Source organism: Ochotona princeps, chromosome 11 (genome assembly GCF_030435755.1).
Source record: "Ochotona princeps isolate mOchPri1 chromosome 11, mOchPri1.hap1, whole genome shotgun sequence".
In the NCBI taxonomy this organism is placed as follows: Eukaryota; Metazoa; Chordata; class Mammalia; order Lagomorpha; family Ochotonidae; genus Ochotona; species Ochotona princeps.
This window is the reverse complement of record NC_080842.1, coordinates 42,555,513-42,577,126: the sequence shown is the minus strand read 5'-3', so window position 1 is coordinate 42,577,126 and position 21,614 is coordinate 42,555,513. Positions and strand designations below refer to the sequence as shown.

Below are 21,614 nucleotides of genomic sequence, written 5' to 3'. Positions count from 1 at the left end.
TCAGGGTTCAGCCCTGGCTTATACAGATGTAGGGAGGCTTCCAGTATGAGTGCCCTGGGGATGTGAACCAGGGCAGGGTCCCATCAGCTATGAGTGCAAGGTGGGGAAACAGGACTAGCGGGTTAAGGGACTAGGTCAAAGTCGCATGGCAGAAGCTCCTGGTTCACTGCTCACTGTGGCTCAATGCCAGCTTCCATCTGGGAGAGTCAAACTAAGGGGTCAACCAGATGGCCAAACTCACACAGTGGAAAAGCAGGGCTGCCACCAGGCAGGGAAGAACAAGCAGGGACCCGCCTTGGGGGTTAGGGAGCTGGATTTTTTTCTCCCAGCATGGCATCCTTACAGCCATGGACAGGACACCTCAGGGTTCTATGCCTCCATCACCACTTCCAGAAAATGGGCATCACCACTTCTGTCTCTCTCCCCACACAGGGCTGCAGGGGGAAGCGTAGGCTGAGCCTTCTGCCTCCCACGGCCACTCCCACGCCTTAGGACCCAGGGCATGGAGGGGCTTGAGTGCAGCACAACTCACCCATCCAGACTTCGCCGAATTGCCCAGCCCCAAGCTTCCGGACCAGCTTGAGAGACTGCCGGGGGATCTCCCACTCGTCCTGCGCCCAGGGGCTCTGAGGAGCCACACGTACACAGGGCAGGGTCAGCTTCTGGCATAGCCCATCGCCCTTCTCTGTGTTGGGGAAGAGAGGACGGAGCTGGAGGTTACCAGAACAGGCCGGCACCCCCACTGGGTCCCCTGTGTTTCCACCAAGCCCTGCCTCTGAGTGTGTGTTCACACACACAGCTCTTCCCATTCATTCTGCACACAGCAGTTGCACTCCATCAACCTGCTCTTGCTAAGACTACAAATCCCTTTGCTGCTACAGGAGGGGTCCCATACTGAGTCTGGAAAGGGGATTAGAGCCCCCAAGTTGGGATCACCACGTGGAGAGTGGCTGACCTTAGGTCTAGTTTGGGGGCCATCTCCCCACTTCACAGTGACACACATGAGTCACATGACTCAGGATTTCAGGGACAGACACAAGGGCTCCTGAGGTCCAAGCCTCCCTGCTCCCCAGCAGGCATGCCCTCTTACCAGAATAGTGCTCCACCAGGGCTTGCAGGGAGGGGAAGGTGGCACGGGGCGAGATGTAGTATCCCCCTTCGTCCAGGGAGCGGATCTTATAGTGCTTGATCACCTCCCCCTGGGGGCAGGCATCCTTCACCGACAGAGAGAAGGCACCTACAGAGAAGAGAACAGCCTGGGGAAGTGGGCTTCACTGCAGTACTTTGGAGATAGCGCCCCCAATCGTGCTCTCTGTGTTCGTTCTTTCATCACGAGTTCCTCTTTCACTCATCTCAACCCCACCCCTAATTAGTTCCTCCAGACCATGCTCTCGGCAGGATAGTCAACAGCTGGGCACCAGGGGACCCTTTGCTAGGGAATCTTGGGAAATGTTAAGGTGGCGGCTGCTGCTGTAGTGGGTGGTGAGGGGAGAGATAGCAGTTTCATTTCTTTTTCCAGCAGATGAGGCTGATTCAAATCAAGCAAACAGCAGATCAGAACCTCAGGTACTGTGCCCAGGGTGGAGCGCATCATAAACTGCTTCCCAGCCCTTCTTATACACTGGTGACAATGTCACTGGGTGCTGTGCCTCTGCACACAACTTAGGAGGTAGCAGTTTCTGCTTTCCATGAACTTGAGGCTTCCCTAAGACTCTCCTGTCCAGCTGTCTAAGTTTCATGGGTACTTCCTGACCCCCAACTACCCCAGCTCTGGAAGACCTCGCTCCCCAGCGGCAGTGGCCTTGGGGCACGCCCTGCAGTACCCACAATCCGCCGCCAGGGGCCAGGCGCGGGCCTTTTCTCTTCAGCATGGAGGCTGCCTTTCTGAGCTGAAGTTGGAGCTCAACCTTGGAACTCTTGCCTTTCCTGTTGAAACTGCACCCCGTCTCAACTCTCCTGGGGTGCCTTCTCACCACCTGTGGCTAGCACGACACCTCAAGGTCCTGACCCCAGTGGCAGCCCTAGTACTGCCAATCACCTCCTCAGCCCATATGGGCCTGGTGCTCTGGGTCTCCAAGTATGATGAGCTGGGCTCAGGGGCACTCAGTGACCCTTGTGCCACCTGGGCAGGGTTTTTTTTGCCTCTTCTCATGGGTGCCACTGTGGTGGGGGCCTCTTCTCCCCGGGGCCAGGCTGCTAGGCATGTGGGTCACCACCATCTCCCCACCCCACATCCAAGGACCTGGACTAAACATCTTTGGATGATGTTGTATCCTTCTGAAGAGCTTGTCCAGATCCAGACATGCTGGGTAGGTTTTCTGAGATTTAGATTTTCTGGTGTGGGAAGGTCCTCCTGCTAGGACCCAGGCAGCTGGGCCATCTTATGTTGTTTTCCCAGTGCATTAACAGGGAGCAGAATTGGAAGTAGAAGAGCTGGGACTCGAACCAGCACCCAAGTGGAGGCTAAGTGTGTTATTCCACAATGCTGGCCCCATTACATGTATTTTGTACTATAAATAGCAAGAAGGGAAGAGTCAGTGCTGGGCAAAGTAGGTGAGCCACTGGCTGGGAGGCCCACATTCTGTTTCAGAGTACTTGGGTTCAAATCCCAGCTCTGCGCCCTAGTCCAGCTTCCTGCTCACACACACGCTAGGAGGCAGTAGGTGATGGCTCAAGCACTTGGGTCCCCACCACCCATGTGGCAAACCTGACTTGAGTTTCTAGCTTCTGGTACTGGTTGTTGCTGGTATTTGGGGAATGTGCCAGTGGATGGAAGCTCTACCTCTCCTCCTAGCTTTCAAATAAATAATTTGTTTATTTATTAGCCCCAAAGGTGGCAGCGACAATGTTTGTTCAGTTATCAAGTTTGATTTCCCCAGTCTTGGGGACCCCGTGTCCACAGTCACGGTCCTTGGCTTTTATGTGGGCCTAGGCACAGGGCACCTCCTAAACCAGGTCACCCACCAGCGCCCTCCCCCCCGCCCGCCTGGCTGAGAGGATCTCAGGATGCACAGAGTTTGCCAGTCTTTGAATGCCACATCACAGCTGGGGTACACGCTGCCCTCCTTGGTCCCCACCAGCCTTGTTTTCCTGCTGACCAGGTGGCATGGTCAGGATGGCAGGGTTGGGGGGCTCCCACTGGCCTCTGCTGCCTGTTGTCTAGGTGGTGTCCAGTCTGGGTGATAGCCGAGGGGTGAGGGTGGGGCGGAGATGCTTCTGTGGACAGCCTCAAGGTCCTGTGCTGGGAAGTCCCCAGTTCTCCAAGCTGGGATCCCTTTCCCCTCCCCAGACCTCTAGTGGGCTTCCCAAGGAGTCCAGAGCAGGGCAGACAGAGGCCGCCCCGCCTACCTTTACTGGTCTCGCTCTCTCTGATGAGGAAGGCGCCCACCTTGTTGACTGGAGCAAGCAGCTGCCTCTCTGCCTCTTTCCGGCTGATTGACTTAAAAAACCACCTGAAAAAAAACGCAGGGCAGGTGACCCTCACAGAGTCACCCGCCTCAGGGAATATTCTTTCATTCTTTCTTTTTAATGATTTTGTTTTCAAAGACCTACACAGAGAGGAGAGAGATTTGCCATTTGTTGGTTCAGTCCCTGGATGGCGACGAAGACCAGGACAGGTCGGGTCAGAACCAGGAGCCCAGACAGGCAGGCCAGGAGCAGCTGAATGCTATTCACCGCGGACCCGTCCTTGGGCAGCGTGCGCGCATGCTCCCATGCGCCGAGCGCGCCATTTCCCGGCGTGTCTAGCTGATCCAGGCCGTGTTTCAGTTCCCGTGGCTTACCCGCTGCCTGGACCCGGAAGGTGACCACTCTCCCATCCTCCCTGCTGGGTTCTGCAATCACTTGTGTGTTGGCTTTTTGGCCCTGCCGTGCTTGGGCACAGCAGAAGCAGGCTTGAGGGAACTTAAGCTTGACCACCTACTTTTCCACCTCCAAGGTCTCTACTCCGGCCACGAAGTTGCTGGGCACATAGCCTTCTCTCCCGGTGACGAGCGACTTTGCCAACCACCAGTCTCCGGTTCTAAGGGAGGGAAGAAGCAGCAATACCATGAAGGCCCCGGCCACGGCAGTCTCCCCGGATCCCCCCGCCACATCGCCGCCCCCATCCCTGGCAGGTGGGTAGGGAACTGGTGCTGGTGCACAGTGTGGCAAATGGTTGGAGTTGGTGTATGTTGCTCAGCCACGCGGGGCTATGTGGGTTCTCTCCGTTGTGCAGGGAATGACACAGGCAAGACGATGGATACAGCTTCTGGGGTGGGGTGGAGGCGCAGCCTGGCCAGCCCAGGAAGACTGTGCCTTCCCTTGAGCACTGGTCACTCTTAAGTAAAAGGACACCTTTGAATGAGTGTGGGATTCTGCTGGACAGACAGAATCAAGAGGGCTGGTGACAGACAGAAGGAAGGTGGCCTGTGGCTGGTTCAAATCCTCAGGAACTAAGTCAGGCTGTCAGGGTTCCCTGGAACAGAGGTGTTGGGAGGAGTCTCTGGGAAGGAACCAAGGACATGGGTTAAAGCTGAAGCCTCACGTGTGAAATCTTGTCCAGCATGGGACAGGCACGTGCACAACTGAGTCCTGTACAAAGCTCTCATGAAATAGCCAGGCAGGTGCTGCAGGGCCCAATGAGGGAGTGCCTCTCCACCCCACCCACTCCAGGAGCCAGGAGGGCTGCCCAGAGGCAGCAATTCAGGGATGGGTTTTGAAGGCTGTGGAGGAGCCTGACAGTGGAGCAAGAGGCTGTGGCTGTAAGCCCACTCTGGACAGGAATGGGATGGGGGAGGGGAGTGGGCACTCTGGAGTCAGCCCTGCAGGGCTGGCCGGTGTGTGGGGTGAGGAAGTAGGCAAAGAAAGGGTGCATGAAGATGCTGGTCAGGAGCCGGCATCCCCCAAACTCACTCCTTCAAGACCTGCAGCTTCTCCCCCTTCACCATCTGCAGATCCTGGTCATTGGCAGCGGCGTAGTCATACAGGGCCACCACAAAATGTGCCTCTGGAAGGAACAGGGAAGAGATGGCCACCATGCAGGTCCACAGGAGGGGTGGCAGGGGCTGGACCTGGTGTGTGGGCCAAGTTACCTTCAAGCTAGAAGGTTAGGGACAGGCAGGGATGGGGCAGCCAAGGAGAGGGTCTCCTTGCACAGCCACCCCTACCCTGGAGAGGACAGGCCTCTGACCTTGTGTCTACTTCAGGGCTGGGCTGCCCCTAGGAGCCCACCCTCTCTATGTCCTCCAAGATGGCACTGAGAGGCTCTAAGGCCTGGACACAGATGTGGATGACAGTTTGCATGGAGGCAGCCATTGTCAGGTGCCTGCTACCTGGAGACCCTTGCGTGGGAAGCCAAGCAAGCTGGCCCCTCGCCCTACCTTCCCCTTCCCCCTCTGAGGCATATGAGTTCCTCCTCCCCCCCATCAAGCCTCTATCTTAAAGAGGCAATGTTTTTTGAACAAAGTAGCTATAGCCTTGACCTCTCCCAGGCCATCCCAGTGGGCTTCCGACTGCTGGGCAGTGCCCCTGGGCCTGCTTTTCTCTGACTTTCTGGTGGCCCCAGGACAGAGGTAGGAAGAGGGCTTGGTGGCTTGGCCATTGCTGGGGATGAGGGCTCCCTGCAGACTCCGTGGTCTCCCCAGGAGCGGATGACTTGGCTTGGTCACCAAGGAGTATTGTGACTTCCTGGAGCTGGCCTCCTTCCCTGGATGGGAAAGAGGGGTTGCAGGGAATGACAAGAGGACTTCACAGTGGTAAGGTTCAAGTTCTTGCATCAGGACTCCCTTGCCAGGAAGTGAAGGGTGGATGGCCCTATCAGGTGTCAATGCTGTCCCCAGCAGGACAAGGGATCCCAAATAAGGGCACTTTGCTAGTGACAGGGACAAATTGAGCCTGTCCTGGAAGCCAGGCATTATCCGTGGTTATGGTCTCACCAGCCCTGGGACAGAGCAGAGCCTGTGCTGCATGCTCTAGGCCCCAGGGGCTGTGTGGATGAATGAGAATCTGCTGGCCCAGGCAGACCTCCCTGTGCTGTGCAGAAGTGGATGGTGGAGATGTTGGGAGAAGCTGGTGCTGGACATGGTCACTCCCCAGCCTGGGGAGCCCTCTAAGGTCTCTCAGCCTGTGGTTCATAGTGTGCACTTGAGAGAGGGGGCTTTGGAACTTGGCTGAGAAGGTGCGAGACAGGGTGGTGCTACCATGGGAAATGGAACCAGAGCATTTGGCTTCAGGCCTTTGAGGCGGGAAATCTTTGTGAACTTGGATTCGAGGACACTGTTAGAATTCCCTACAAAGATTGTAATTTTGAAAAATCCCACCAGGCTTAGGAAGCTGAGCGTGGTCCTGGCAAGATGGTCAAGGCACATGTGGACCCAGACCTCTGTCAGCCTCTCTGGATGCCATCTTCTCTTCTCCATCCCTGGCAGGTCAGTAGGGAAAGGCTGTGGAGCCTCAGTGCCCTGGCCTAACATCCTTACCTTGGTCCGGGAGTTCACTGGGAGGTGGGGGGTCCAGGTGGTTCGGGACGACCTGGAGCAGAAACACACAGGCCCTGAGTTAGTGCAGCCCCTGCAGAGTGAGCAGGGGCTGGCAGGATGGAAATGTGAAGCAGGCCCATGATACGTGTGGGCACCTGCTGGGTTGGAAGCAAGGTGGGAGGTGTGGCACAGGCAAGTATTTTCCTAATGCAACAGCTACCCGGAGTACCATGACACCCTCAGACACACACGAGACTTTGCTGTCGCCTCCTGGCCTGTGCGGGGATGCCCCCACCAGGATGAGGAAACCCACAGCCACCTAACCTAAGGGTTAAGCCCTTAGTCCTCTCAGTGGAAGATGAAGCTGCAAAAGGGTATTTGTTGATAGAAAAAAATACTTCAAAAGTACACATCCCTAAAACTCGATGAATACAGTCAGATCTGTTTTAGACATATACTCTGGGGAGAAGCTGCTGCATATAAGTACCAGGAAACATACAAGAATGCTCCCTGAGTAATCATTAGGCATAAACATTTACAAAATGATCCTTATTGCCAATGGCAGGTTTATAGACAAATTGCAACAACCGAGGGCTCTTCAAAAAGCTTGGGCAAAATGCATATTATGAAAAACTATGGCACAAATGCCAACATTTTTTCCATAAACACAATTTTTAAGAGGAATTTTAAATTTATTTTTCTCTGCCACAACCACTGGTTCACCCCACTCCTCCCAAGTGCCACATGGTCGATGCTGGACCAAGCCAAAACCAGGAGTTCCAAGCGGCAGCTTGACATGCTATGCTACTGTCCCCGCCCCCAGGCTTATGTTTTAATTCTCTTGTTTTCTGTGGACCTCTGGAAGTTCCCTTGTAACTGTGTAGTGAAGTAATTCAACTGCAGTTACATGCATCAATGTCGATAATCTCGCAGATGTAATGTTGAACCTAAACTCCAGTCTCAGAGGGTACCCGCTGCTTGAATCAGTTGATTTCAAGTTGACAGTGTGGAAAATGAACCTTCAGTGCTGTGGATGAGCACTCACATGTGTGGTAATATGGAAAAGCAAGTTGAGGCTAGATGTATACTCTTGGGAGGTGGGAGTCTGGGTTAAGGAAGATGACCTGGCAAAGGCACAGGAGGAGGCCAAGGAGGCTTGAGGCTGGGTGGAGGCCGAATATTGCACCCTTTCAACCCCGGCGTGCATGTTGTAATGTTTTGTTTTTGTAGCCTGTATTTCCTGAACACCATCTTAACATAGCATTTTGCAAGGTGCCAAGTGTGGATTCATCCCATTAAAAACACAAACATAAAAGGAATATGCAGAAATGGCGGCAGGAGCTCCCAGAGTTGACTGCAGGTGTCTGAGATAGCGAGGAACTGGCATTTCTTTTTCTGTGGTTAATCCAGGTCATGTGGCTTTTCTTAAATTAAAACATATCAGGTTCTACCACTTACTGAAGGCAACTTTGGGGAAATGACTCCATCTCTCTCCAGTCCAAGTCTGTAGATTTGTTCATTCATTCACTCAACAGACATCTCACTTTTGTGAGGTGAGGTCAGAGCTAGGCAGAGATGCCCAGGCTCAGCCATGGAACGAGTTTAGCAATCTCTACTTCATATCAAGACCCTGTGAGGGGCTGCCGTAGCATATCAGGTAAAGCCACCATGTGCAGTGCCAGCATCCCTCCAGCTCCCTGCTGATACGCCTAGGGAAACAATGGAGGATGGCTCAAGTGCTTGGGCCCCTGCACCTACATGGAAGACCTGGAAGAAGCTCCTGGCTTCTGGCTTTGATCTGGTACAGCCCCGGCTATTATGTGGCCATTTGGGGGGATGTTTCTGCCTCTCTGTAATGCTGCCTTTCAAATAAATGAAATCAATCAAAAGCCAAAAAATCCTGTGTGGAGAAAAAGGGCTGACCACGTGGACATACCCTTGGTGACAGAGGAGTTGGGGTCCAGGCATGACTCCCAAGTGCCCCAAACCAAAAGGAGGTACATGGTTCATCAGTGAGGGTGCAAACTGGCACCTAAAAACATGTCCTTGGAAATGCAGTGGTTGTTATAGGATGCTGACTACTTTGCAAACAAATCAGAACTGTGTTTAAGGGAAAATAGATTTGGGGCTGGCATTATTGTGCAGTGGGTTAAAATGCTGTTTGCAACAAGCCAGCATCCCATGTCAGAGTGCTACATTGGGTCTCTACTACTGCATTTCCCATTCACTTTCCAGCAAAGGCAGGCGCCTGCCTCCCACATGACAGACTCGAATGAATCCCTGCTCTGGCTTCAGCATGGCCCAGACCTGCCTGTCACATCATTGGAGCAGTAAACCAGTGGATGGATGATATTTCTCTCTCTCTCCTCCCTCTCTTCTCTTTCTGCCTTTGAAATAGATCTATTCTAAAAGCAAAGGAAAATAGGTTCCCCAGTAATAAAACGTTTTCACTTGACTTTTCCCTCTTTTCGTTCTGTGGGAAGCCATCTGTCTGTGTAATGGCTGGGGGTCGCAGGCAGACTGAGTGCTGGAGGGAGGATAAGGGCCCTCTGGTCTCAGGGTGCTCCCCTTTTAACACTGGTCCCAGTGCTGCACGGGGACAACATCCAGTTGCTTCTGGGGAGACAACGGTGCACCTGTGGCTAGAAGTCTGGCCCCTTCCCTGACACTCCCTCCCACACCCATCTTTCTGGTTTCTGCCTTGAGATGAGAACACTGGCTGAACCTTCTGGGGGCTGACCCTGCCTGGCCCTGTGCTGCTATCTGGCTGCCTGCCACACCACTTAGATACTGTGAGATGTTCCCTTGCTAGCAGGAAGGCACTTCTACTCTCTCTGTTAGATGTGGAAACTGAGGCACGAGGGGTGCTCAGAACACACAGGTAAGAGCTCTATACTCAGGCAGTTGGGTTGCTAAGCATTCTACTCCACTGCCACATTGGTGTGTGCTGTGGTGAGCTTGTGAGCAGCTGGCAGCAGGAGCCTCAGGGAGCTGCAGCCAAGAGCCTGTCACTCACCAGGGGCGGCAGTGGTGGGGGCGCCTTGCTCTGAGTGCTGACCGTCACGGAGCTCCAGTGGCTCTTGCCCTTCTTCGCCTGCTTCTTGCTGCTCACCAGCCCCATCCTGTGGAAAGTACACAGCAGATTGATGGGGTGAGAGCAGAGACAATGGAAGAGCTCCGTCAGTCTCTGCAATTAGGAGGGTCAAGGGAAAAGGGTGCTTAGAAGGCAGTGGGCAAGCTGAGCTTGTGTCCATCAAGCTTCAATGGCCCACAGAGGAGAAATGCCTATATTCGGAGCGTATGAGATGAGATCATCAGTTTGGAGACAATAGCAAAACTGCCGGGATGGATCCTGGTCCTCTGGACAAGTGTCCGGGAACGGGGCTCTTCAGTGTTGCAGAAAGAGCCTGGTGGGGTCTGGTATGATTCCTCAGTTGGCTAATTTCCCCTTTGCAAGCACCAGCACCCCATGCAGGCACTAATTCATGTCCCGACTGCTCCACTTCCCATCCAGCTCCCTGCTTATGGCCTGGGAAAGCAGTGAAGGATGGCCCAAAACCTTGGGATCCTGTGCCCATGTAGGAGACCCAAAGGAGGCTACTGGCTTCTGACTTCAGAACAGCTCAGCTCTGTCATTTTGGCCATTTGGGGAGTGAACCAGCGGACGGAAGATCTTTGAGTTTCTCCTTCTCTCTGTAAATCTGCCTTTCCAATAAAAAAAATAAATCTTAAGTAAAAATCCTGGCTAATGCATTAGATGGTGTAGGCTTAAGTCTTTAGCCACCAGCTGCATCAGGAGGGACTGCCCCGTTTTATCTTTGGGCCCGTGGGCTCCCTTGTAAGTGGCGTAGTTGCAAGGTGATTTTCAGATGAGGTGCTACAATGGAGGGGAGGCTGGTGGTGCCAGCATCTTGGGCTAATGGCAGCTCCTCAGGAAGATCTGGCATCTTCTTTAGAGAAGGAAAAACTATGGACAAGAGTGTTCTCGGGTAAAAATTCTAGGATGACAGACCATGCTTGTGTGCCAGGAGGTCATACTCTTTAGGGAGGCCAATGTTCCAGCCTGTTAAACAGCTTGTTCCCGCCTGTTAAACAGCTTGTTCCCTGTGAACTGATAGGCCAGTGCAGAGCTAGTCCCAGGTCCTGGCCAACACTGGGCTGCCATACCCTGTACTCAGCTGGTACAGGCCTGAGATACAGACATTCATGACAAAAAGGTTCCTCTAGTCACTTCCTATCTTCAGTATGAATTGAGTGGGGATTTTTTTGGGGGGGGGGTGTGGGGAATGTGAACACCATTTTTCATTATTTTAAGATGTGCCTTTCATGACATTTCAGCATCTCTGAAACCAGGATGTGTCCAGCAATCAATGCTGATGTGTAGTGCAGTTTGTAACAGCATTTTTTTCTGCTAGTGATAATAAAATTAATGCTAGTTTCCCCTCATAGGTACCTTAACACTTAATAATGCATTTCTATGAGAGAGTCAAAAGCATGTTCCTCATTACCTCTTTCCTAAAACTTACCTTGGAACAAAAGGAAAAGGGGGCCAGTAATGTGGCATAGCAGGTAACACCGCCACCAGCAACTCCAGCATTCCACATGGGTGCTTCTTTGTGCCCTGGCTGCTCACTTCCAATCCAAGTCCCTGCTACTGCACCTGAGGGTGGTGCATATACTTGGGAGACATGGATGAAACTCTTGGTTTTGAGCTTCAGTCTGGCCAAGCCCTGGCCATTGCAGCCTCTTGTCAACTTAGAGAGTGAACCAGTGAAAGGAAGATGCTCTCTTACTGTGTTTCTACAACTCTGAATTTTAAATGAATAAATAAAATATTTTTTAAGACTCATCTTCAAAAAGGAAAAGACTGAGTAGTTTTGAGCATAGGAAAGAGAGCCACAGAACAAATAAACCACAGACATACTTGCTAGAGTATACCTTGTACATAGAATATATCCTAATTTACATTTTTATTAAATAACAAATATTCTTTATATTTAAGTAGTTGATATGACTGCAGATCAGTTTTTTCACCAGTTAAATTTAATTGCCAAGTCACTTTAGTTTTCAGAGTTTGGGGTTTTTGGAAGATTGGTTACAGGATTGTAGGTTTGCCTAAGGAATGGCTTCTGAATTTTATCAGGTGCTTATTCAGTATCTTTCCATAAAACAACACTTCTGTTTTAATTCATTGAGATAATGAATTATGTTAGTGCATTTTCTGTTGTTGAAATGTTCTTGCACTCCTGAAATAAGAGCTACTTGGCCTATTAGTCTCTTTGATGCAAAGGTGCATGCTACTTGCTGAAGTTTTATTTAGGATGACAGTCCACATTCCCGAAGGAAGTTCCTCTCTGAGGGTTAGCATTAAGATGATGTTGGCTTCGTGACACACAGGGAGCGCCTTGTTTTTTGCTGTGGTGGTCAATGGTTTTTATTAACACTGGCATGCTTTGTTCTTAAAAGACTAGGGAGAACTCAGCCTTCAATGACTGTTCCTGGGGCCCTTTACAAGGAGCCCTTTAAATGTATTTACAACTTCTAAGGAAATTGTTCTTCTGTAGTTTTTCCTTCCTTTTATGCCATTGAGATTTGTAAGACATCTTGGGAAACCTGATCTCTGAAATCCTCTGCATTTTGCCATTTGTTTCTGAGTCCCAATTCTGTTGCTGACTCTAGCTTTGCAGAGACAGAGAACCCCATCCATTAGTTCACTCCCCCAAATGCCTGTAATGGCTGAGGCCAGAGGCAGGAAGCAGGAGGCAGGAGCACGGAGCACTGTCTAGGCAGCCAGCATCTAATGATGTGCACCATGGCTGCTGGCTCCCGTGGAGAGCAGGGGCAGGAAGCTGGAGTCAGGTGTCAGGGCTGGGAACTGAACTCCAGCACTCCGGTGTGGGAATACGTAACTGCTAGGCTGAACTTACACTTTTTATATTAATAATTTCTAATTGGATAAAATTAATCTGAAAGCTTACATGATCGGATTAACTTTAAAACCAGTTCAATACTAGGAAACAGAAGACTACAGCCAAAATAACATGAAATTTGTGAAAGAACAGTGGAGCAGAACAATGAGCACATAAGATTCTGAAAAATATGAGACAGCACAAATGAAAAATTAGTTTATTTTAATATTTATTTTTTGAAAAGTAGAGCAACAGAGAGAGAGAGAGAGGAAGACAGTTTTTCCTTGTGGTGACTCACCTCCAAATGGCCCCAACAGTGGGGGCTGGGCCAGGCTGAAGGCAGGAGTTAGGGCCTTCACCAGGAAGGGTACATGGGTGGCAGAGGCTCGGGTACTTGGACCATCTTCCCTGCCTTCCCAGGTGTGTCTACAGGAGTCTGGATTGGAAGTGGAATAGTCAGGGTTCTAACTAACACTCATATATGGTTTAGCCACTGCAGAATAATGTTGATCTCAAAGATATGAAAATGTTTATTGTGGGGCCAGTACTATGGCTTACCAGGCTAAGCCTCTGCCTGTGGAGCTGGCATTCCATATAGTCACTGGTTTGAGTCCCAGCTGCTCCACTTCCCAACCAGCTCCCTGCTTATGCCTGGAAAAGCAGTGGAGGATGACCTAAGTACCTGGGATCTTGTACCTGCACGGGAGACCTAGAAGAAGCTCCTGGTTTCAGGCTGATCCAGCTCTGGCTGTTGAGCCATTTGGGGATTGAACCCACAGATGGAAGATCTCTCTGTCTCCTTGTCTCTTCTCTCTTTGTTACTCTGCCTTTCTTTTTTTAAAGATTTATTTATTTTTATTACAAAGTCAGATATACAGAGAGGAGGAGACAGAGAGGAAGATCTTCCGTCTGATGATTCACTCCCCAAGTGAGCGCAATGGCCGGTGCTGCGCCGATCTGAAGCCAGGAACTAGGAACCTCTTCCGGGTCTCCCACACGGGTGCAGGGTCCCAAAGCTTTGGGCCGTCCTCAACTGCTTTCCCAGGCCACAAGCAGGGAGCTGGATGGGAAGTGGAGCTGCCGGGATTAGAACAGTGTCCATATGGGATCCCGGGGCGCGTTCAAGGCAAGGACTTCAGCCGCTAGGCCATGGTGCTGGGCCCTACTCTGCCTTTCAAATGAAGAAGTAAATCTTTTAAAATATATTTTTAAAATGTTTATTACTATAGTATTCATAACTGAATGAAACCCACACAAAACTCAACAGTGTACCTGCTCATTAGTTAGGGAACTGTTGAAAAAAAAATCTAAACTCTATAAAAATCTCTGAATTATTACACAACAATTAAAAAAAAAAAGAGTGAGCTGGATCTTGCCATAAGAGTAAGTAGAATTTCTACAGTGTGTTGTCTCATGAGAAAAGCAATGTGCTCACAGGTGCACAGCTGAGAGGGGACCACTTTGGGACACACAGAGCTAAGCCACTGCCTGAAACACTGGTAAACCATGTGGGTGCCAGTTCAAACCCTGGCTGCTCCACTTCCAATTTAGCTCCCTGCTATTGTACCTGGGAAAGCAGCAGGGGATGACCCGGTGCTGAGTCCCTGCTACCTATGGAGAAACCCGGATGGAATTCTAGCTTCCTTGCTTTTGGTCTGGTCCAACCCTGGCCAGTATGGCCATTTGGGGAATAAACCAGAGGATAGGAGGGGTGTGTGTGTGTGTGTGTGTGTGTGTGTGTGTGTCTGTCTGTCTGTCTTAGCAACTCTGCATGTGAGATAAATAATTAAATCTTGAAAAGATAAAGAAGTACATGGTACAGTCGCATGTCCAGAGACACTTGAGAATGAGAAAAGAACCCCCATGCAGGCCCATGAGTGTGTTTGTGTAGGAGATAGAGTAGATTTGGGAGAATGGACACCAGAGTCTTTATTGGCAGAGTCGGGGCTGGGGTGGGGGAGGTTGAAGCAGGAAACAGAGGTGGAAGGGCCCCTCAAAAAGCAAATTTCAGCAATTGTGTGTTTGTGGGTGTGTATGCAAAGCAATGTGCCCAAAAGATTACTTCCTAAAATGTTAATATTGTTTATCTTGGATGGTAAGACTTTTTGTGACTTTAACTTTTTTTGGTAGCATTTTGTATATTCATTGAGTTCTTTAAAGGTTTAATAGTGAATATGTATTGTCAGTACAAGTAGGCAAGCTGAAAGGAGAGGTGACTGATTTGCTCAACAAGGGAGAGGCCTACAGCCAGGAGTCAGCTGGCCAGGGATGCCTGAGCCTCAGGCCTGACCTCTCTGCCTTCCTGGCTCAGCCAAGCAATAGATTGCCTCAACAATCTTGTGTGCAGTTTTGTGCTTTCCTGGGCAAACATTTACATACCTGTTAGCCACAGAAGTGGGCATTTTAAAGAACCCAACAGAAAGGACAATTCCTGAAATGCAACAATGCATGACTTACACTTCTTTGTTCTTCAACTCTAGCAGCTTATGGACAGTTTTCTATTGACACCATGAATGCTCAGGCTCGCCATGCACGCCTCGGCCACAACAGCTCTAACTGTAAACCAGAGTCGCCCAGAGAGGCCGAGTGACAACCAGGACTGTGACTGGGGCTCGGGCCGCCCCAATGCAGTTTTAAGTTGGGGGGAACCAGGAAGTGCAGAGGACCACACAGAAGCCGAAGGAGCCATGTTGACCTTTCCAGCCCAGGGGCTCCAGGAGCCTGTGCTGTGTGGAGGGCACCTGGCCTTCTTTCCCACGGGGGATGATTGGGGGATAGGTCTGTGTGATAGAGAAAAAGAGAAGGAGCAAGCCTGTGCATGCACCTGTGCATGCGTGTATTTGCATAAGGTTTGTGTGCTTGTATTTCTTTGCAGAGACAGCATGTACATGCTCGTGTGTGTGTGTGTGCGTGCGCGCACATGCACATTGTAGAAGGGTCAGCCAAAGGAGAGGAAGGGAGAGAGCAGGAATTGCCTCCATGAAATAGGTTAGACCTTCTGTGCAGATGTTCATGGCATGGGAGAGACTGGGAGACCAGTGTTTGCCCCCCAGGGAAATGCTCAGAATTTGAAACATAGCTTCAGCCCAACAGGGGATATGGTGAAGGCTAAAGATAGAGAATTCAGAAACCCCTTATGCTTACCCAGCAGGTCATGGCTGATGTACATGATGGTTTTGATAGCATCAATAGATTGGCTGCAATTATCCTAATTTCACAACTAAAGAAAGCAAAGCCAGGTGGCTTGCTAAGGTCACACTGAAGGCAACAGAAGCTGGAGCCGGAAGGTGTCATCCACCACCAGTGCTGTCCAAGCTCCCTGTCCAAAGCAGGCATGGGTGCATGTGGCCCTGCCTGGGGCTCCATTCCCTCCTGTCAGTCCCTACCCTGTAGGCTGCTGTGTGACTCAGGTTCAGTAGAGCGGCTCTGGGATTTGAGGCAGAGACTTGGGCAGCTTTCTCCCTCCTCCAGCAGGGGTACTGACTGACTCCAGGAGCCCATGCACTGGGCAAGTGACCTGGGCAGGTTACTTAGACTGCTTCAGGATCTTCCTGAAGATAAGGAATAGTTCCTGTTTTTATACCAACAGTTGGCTGAAAAAGTCTCCTCAAAGACAAAGCTAAAAAAGTCAAACGGTCCTGTTGGGAAGAGACAGTTGTGTTTCTGCAGAAGGAAGCCAAGTCATACGATTCTTTATTTTATCTTGCGTCTTTGACAAATCTCCCCAATCTATTTTCAGCCTCTCACAGATGTCTTCAAATTATACACACTCCCCATTGGGCTGAATTCCAATAACTGTTGGACTATTTATGTGAAATGAAGGGGGAAATATACCAACATCTCAAACATTTCTGCAAACACTGTTCCCCCAATGAAAATAGTTGTTCCACTACAGCTGAGCTGTTGGCAGGTAGGTGGCAGCCCCACACTCATCTATACCCTCGGCCCTGTAGTGGCTGTGAGTGCTCATTCACTAGATGCTGTGCTCAAGTTTAAACTCAGCACATGGGAAAAGCTTGGGGAAGTTGACATGTAATGAACAAATACATAGGTTTTTATAGGGTCAAGGGCAATAGTCTGTACATAATTCACATGGTTGTCAGGCAAACCAAACAAGATGAGGGTGATGAAAAAACAAGATGCTAAGCAAATATTTTATGTTGTTCTTGCCTGAACTTTATTTTTGATTGACACCCAATTATGACATATATTTCTAAATAAATATGAGCTAGCAGGAGGCCCACCAATCTTGAGTAGTACTTATGCTCCTCAGTGCTTTATGCAAAGGCAGACCTAGGCGCCAGGGGGCTTTTCTTCCCTTCTTCTGGGGCTGGGGCCTGCTCTGAGGAGCAAGGGGCATTGGTGGTGGTAGGTTGTGGGCAGGGGGACAAAGCAGAGTATCCATTGTGCTACTGGGTGAGAGGGGATGTGTGGAGCACACCACGTGCTACTTCAGGGTTAACTGACTTAGAAACTAAGCAGGTTATTTTACAGCCTGGGGGATTCTTGGTGGAAAAAACATGTCACCCATGATGTCAAGCCTGGGATGGCAGGTGGTTTCATGACATAATGTTCCATTTGACTCTGGTTTGTTTTTTTTGTTTGAATCGTGGATGCTGTCTTGTGTTACATGTTTTTTGTGTGCTAAAAGCTGGGTCACATACCTGCCCCTACAGGAACCTCACAGCACGGCAGACAAGGATTTTGAGAGTTCATTGTTAGGTTTGCTATTTCATGCTGTTTGTCTATTGGTAAACTGTTGAATGCTTCAGTCTCTTAATCCTGAGATAATCATTTCTACCTCTAGAATGTTGTAGGGATTAAATTAGTTTTTATATTCTATTAGCACATCTAATAGAATATAGAACAGTAAGTAAGAACAGTGACTTGCTAATGGTGTCTAACAAAAAATTCACTGTTATTCCATATGCACAAAGACCCAATAATAATTCCCATGGGAACTGGGTGAGGTAAGCATTACTACTCATTCCTACAGCTAAAACAGACTCAGAGACATTAGCAGCTTGCCAAGGTCATGTAGGTGTGAACTGTGGGGCCAGCCATAAATACAACTCACATGGCTTCTTAACTCATGCTGGAAACCTTGCCATATTACTAATTGAAAGTTTTGCCATTCTGACTGTACATGCTTGGCACAGGGGTATCCAAATAGGATACGTGAACCAATTGGCAGAGAAACTCATCCTGGAAATTGGTGGTCATGATGGGTCATTGTACTTCCCATTGTGAGACCTCTCAGCAAGCCTTTGGCTGAGGTCCAAGCATTCCAAGTTCTTTCACAGCATCAGCCTACTAGTGCTGTCCCCATTTCATAGAAGCACCAAGAACAGTGACTGGCCTACAACCCTGAATTTAAAAGAAGCAAAGAGCATGGATTAACATCCACTGCTCATGTCTCAGTTCAAGGTTGGTCTATCTCAACCGAATGGGGCCCCCTCACCTTCACTCCAGTAGCGATCCATCCACATCTGAACGTGAAACAGCCCCAGGGAGGGCTATTGGAGCTCTGTACTCTTTTCTTCCTTGGGTCTCATTCGGTCCTTGTCTGCCATCTACTGTGTCAGGTATAGCAGAAAATACAGATTGCAAACAAGCAAAAAAAAAAAAAAAAAGAATCTACCCTTATGGTAAGAGGTAAGATGAGCACCAAAATCACAGTTTGAGGTAGGTAGACTACATACAGAAGAGAGGCCTGGTAAGGGGTTTCCCAAGGTTGGTTAGAAATCTCCATCTGGGAGAAATGGCAGCCAGGCTGGAGAAAGATGGATTAGATATGATTTTCTAGATTGAAATTGTTTTATATGGAATAGTTCAAGATATATTAAAGAGCATAAAAAACTTATATATTATTACCCTGATGATATTTATAATTATCTTCAATTGTTTTCTTTATTGAAGTTTTATAAGACAAATCATTTTGTTAGATAAATGTATGAGGCTTTGAAATGACACAATTGACTTGAAGTACATCTTTTCCCCTCTCCATACTTTGCCTGTGTTTCTATAACATGGGAATATTTTCTCATATAGCCACTATGCCATTTTGTCTCACCTAAAAAACCCAGCAGTGATTCTACAATATCATTGAACCATCCAGCCATCTAATTCAATCCATAATTAAACTCCAGCAACTGTCTCACAAGTGGCTTCTTGATTGATTTGTCCTCCTGAGGATTCACAAGAGTAACTTGTAGTTACTGTGCTCTTCAGGCACCTTTAAATGAGTTGCTGGTGCCATGCCATTGGTTTATAAAAGACAATCCTATGGAATGGCTTGCATTTCATACTTGCTTCTTTGTAATGATTCATAATTTTTATATCTCTAATTCTGAAATAAGGGGGCCTGGAAAAGTCTGTGGAGGGTGGACTTAAATTTATTTTCATGCAAGAAAGCCTTGAAATCCACGCACATGAGCAGTCTTCAGAAAGTTCTTATGAGTTTTGTTTTATGAAAAGCTAAGCTTGGACTTCAGTTTTTTTTTAACCCAAATAAGTTTGCTCTATAGGCTCAATTAGATCCAGGTTCATCTTTTTCTAGCCAGAATGGTATGTGCTCCATAGTTCATGTTTTTGAGCAGCTTACCATGTCTAGCTGTATCACTTAATGATGCTAAAACAGACTAGGCCCTAGCCCTCTCTCAGCTAATGGTTTCAATAGAGATTGCCAAAGGCCAGTATCTGATTCCATGATTGCTTCAATTTTTCTTAGTTAAAAATTGAGAGTGAAAGGATAAGAAAGTGAGAGTAGCAGATAAAACAATACCAAGCTTAATGTCCCCCAGTGTCTTTTCCTCAAAAATGGAAAATATGTAAAACAAAGTGTTTCCATTGGCTGTACTGTAGACTGTGTGATAAAATTGTTGAAGAAAGCAAGTCAGTGCCTTGTGCAATATTAAGACCCAGTAGACTGTTTCCTCAGGGTTGATGCAGGGACTGAGAGAGAGGCACTGCTCCTGGGCTCCTGACTGAGTGTGTGGGGGCCATTGGGTATGTATAGCCACTTGGGAAAGGGTGAGCTAGCAGCAAACAGCTTGTGTGTGCCGTGGACCAAAGTGGCTGCTAACTTGACCACAGTGAGGAGGGGATACCTGTGTTTCATTTTAATAAGTTGAACACGTGTGGAAATTTGTCCTCATCATGGTAGAGTGGATCGAAAAGCTTTCCAGCCCACGCAAGTTTGAGGGTGCTAAGTGAAACCTCGGGATGATGGCCATGTCCAGTCAGGGAGAGCCGTGTTCATGGGGTCACCTGTGTTTGATTGTGCTGACATGGAGAAGCCAGAATTTGTGAAGCAGTTCAGCAGACAAATACAACTCTTTTCCATCCATGAAATTCCTTTGTTGTGAGATACCACAGAAGCTTATGTTTAAAAGAACCAGTGGAAACAATTGCAAACAGTAATGATAACATGATCAAAAGACTGTTAGATCTGCTATCAATAGGACTGTGGACCCGAACATACTCTTTGGTGTCTAGTTTTCTTGGCATTATGTTCCTTCTTAAAAATTAAGCAAAAAAATAAATAAATAAATAAATAAAATTAAGCAAAAAATTAAATCATAATTTCATCATTTCCTGATGGGATCAGTGATGATCTTTGCCACAATGATACTGAAGCCTCAGCTTGCATTACAACCAGCCAGGGAGTCAGCGGGCCCCAAGCCCAGTCCCGGCTGTTGTGAACAGAAATCCAGGGTCTTCAGGATCTGTACTTGTTAAGACGTGTCCAAGAAGTTGCTGATGTGGGCAGTGTGCAGACCTCACTTCGCAAATCACTTTCTTTCATCCTGACCATGCTTTTGATACTGACTTAGAGAAAGAGTTGACAGACAGCCCCCAGAGATTAATGTTCATCATTTCATGCCAGGGATGCTATTGTCTCTAAGGGAAATACCATTTTCCCTCTGTATGCCATATAGGCATTTCATACATAGAGTGATAGCTCTGCAGTGTCTTTTTCCATTGGAGAAATAGCTTCCTTTCCTGCAGTAACTGGATATCTCATCTCCTCCACTTCCTATTCATCTCTTTACTTGTGGCCTGGAAGGATGGAGAAGGAGCCTTGGAGCTTGGAGCCTTGGACCCCTATACCCATGTGGGAGACCTGAAGGAGAGTTCTGGCTCCTGGCTTTGGCTCAGCTCAGATCTGCCATTGTGACCATGTGGGGAATGATACAGCAGATGAAGGATCTCTCTCTCTCTCTCTCTCTCTCTCTCTCTCTCTCTTTGTAACTCTATCTTTCAAATAAATAAAAATAGATCTTAAAAAATGTACAGGTGAAACTGCTAAGCTCAGTTGTATAACTTTATTAAGTCTTTTTAAAAAAATATTTATTCATTTTATTATAGCCAGATATACACAGAGGAGGAGAGACAGAGAGGAAGATCTTCTGTCCGATGATTCACTCCCCAAGTGAGCCGCAACAGCCGGTGCTGCGCCGATCCGAAGCCAGGAACCTGGAACCTCTTCCAGGTCTCCCACGCGGGTGCAGGGTCCCAAAGCTTTGGGCCGTCCTCAACTGCTTTCCCAAGCCACAAGCAGGGAGCTGGATGGGAAGTGGAGCTGCCGGGATTAGAACTGGCGCCCATATGGGATCCCGGGGCTTTCAAGGCGAGGACTTTAGCCGCTAGGCCATGCCGCCGGGCCCAACTTTATTAAGTCTTATGATACATTTTGTCAATTTGTCCTTTAGATATTCCTCTTTTTTAAGATTTATTTTATTTTTATTGGTGTGACAGGGTGCATCTAAGATAGAAGCTCGTAACAGTGGACAGATACGTCTACATTTTGGTTCCTTGACTGTTTCAAGCATAGCTAACTGTAGCTTTCTGCTTCTATAAGCATGCTTGCTAGCTGATTGACTTAAAGTGTGGTCTGAGCTTAAGTTGATTGGGTTGTATGCCACCTAAACTGATTGGATGATTTGTAATGCGCACCATTTTGGTTGATTGGGAAACCCTGACTGCTGTTCACCAAAGGGAGCTTAAAACCCCTGACTTTGTCCATGACATAGTGGTTCCTGGAGCATAACGGAGCTGCCGTGGTCAGGCTTAGCTAATAAAGACTCCTGCCTACATCCTGTGCTTGTGTCCAGCATGATATCTTCCATTCTCCATACATTGGAAAGGCAGATTTACGCAGAGAAGGAGAGACAGAAAGGTCTTCCATTTACTGGTTCACTCCCTAAATAGCTGCAGTGGCCAGAGCTGCCAGGAGCCAGGAGTC

The 21,614-nt window shown here is 48.7% G+C and overlaps 1 protein-coding gene across 2 annotated transcripts in view; it reads right to left on the bottom strand.

Annotated features, from left to right (window-relative positions):
- The window catches only part of BLK (BLK proto-oncogene, Src family tyrosine kinase), a 44,916-nt gene that overhangs the window by 5,951 nt on the left and 17,351 nt on the right, over positions 1-21,614 (bottom strand). Inside the window, exons 2-8 of one of the 2 annotated variants that reach the window (XM_004579102.2) lie at positions 9,475-9,580; positions 6,459-6,510; positions 4,894-4,987; positions 3,923-4,021; positions 3,349-3,452; positions 1,091-1,237; positions 533-685 (exon numbers count right to left, since the gene is read on the bottom strand). In XM_004579102.2, coding sequence (XP_004579159.2) covers positions 533-685; positions 1,091-1,237; positions 3,349-3,452; positions 3,923-4,021; positions 4,894-4,987; positions 6,459-6,510; positions 9,475-9,579 — 754 coding nt within the window. In that variant the 5' untranslated portion in view covers position 9,580. The remainder of the gene's footprint in view (positions 1-532; positions 686-1,090; positions 1,238-3,348; positions 3,453-3,922; positions 4,022-4,893; positions 4,988-6,458; positions 6,511-9,474; positions 9,581-21,614) is intronic. The other variant, XM_058670095.1, reaches the window with a different exon arrangement.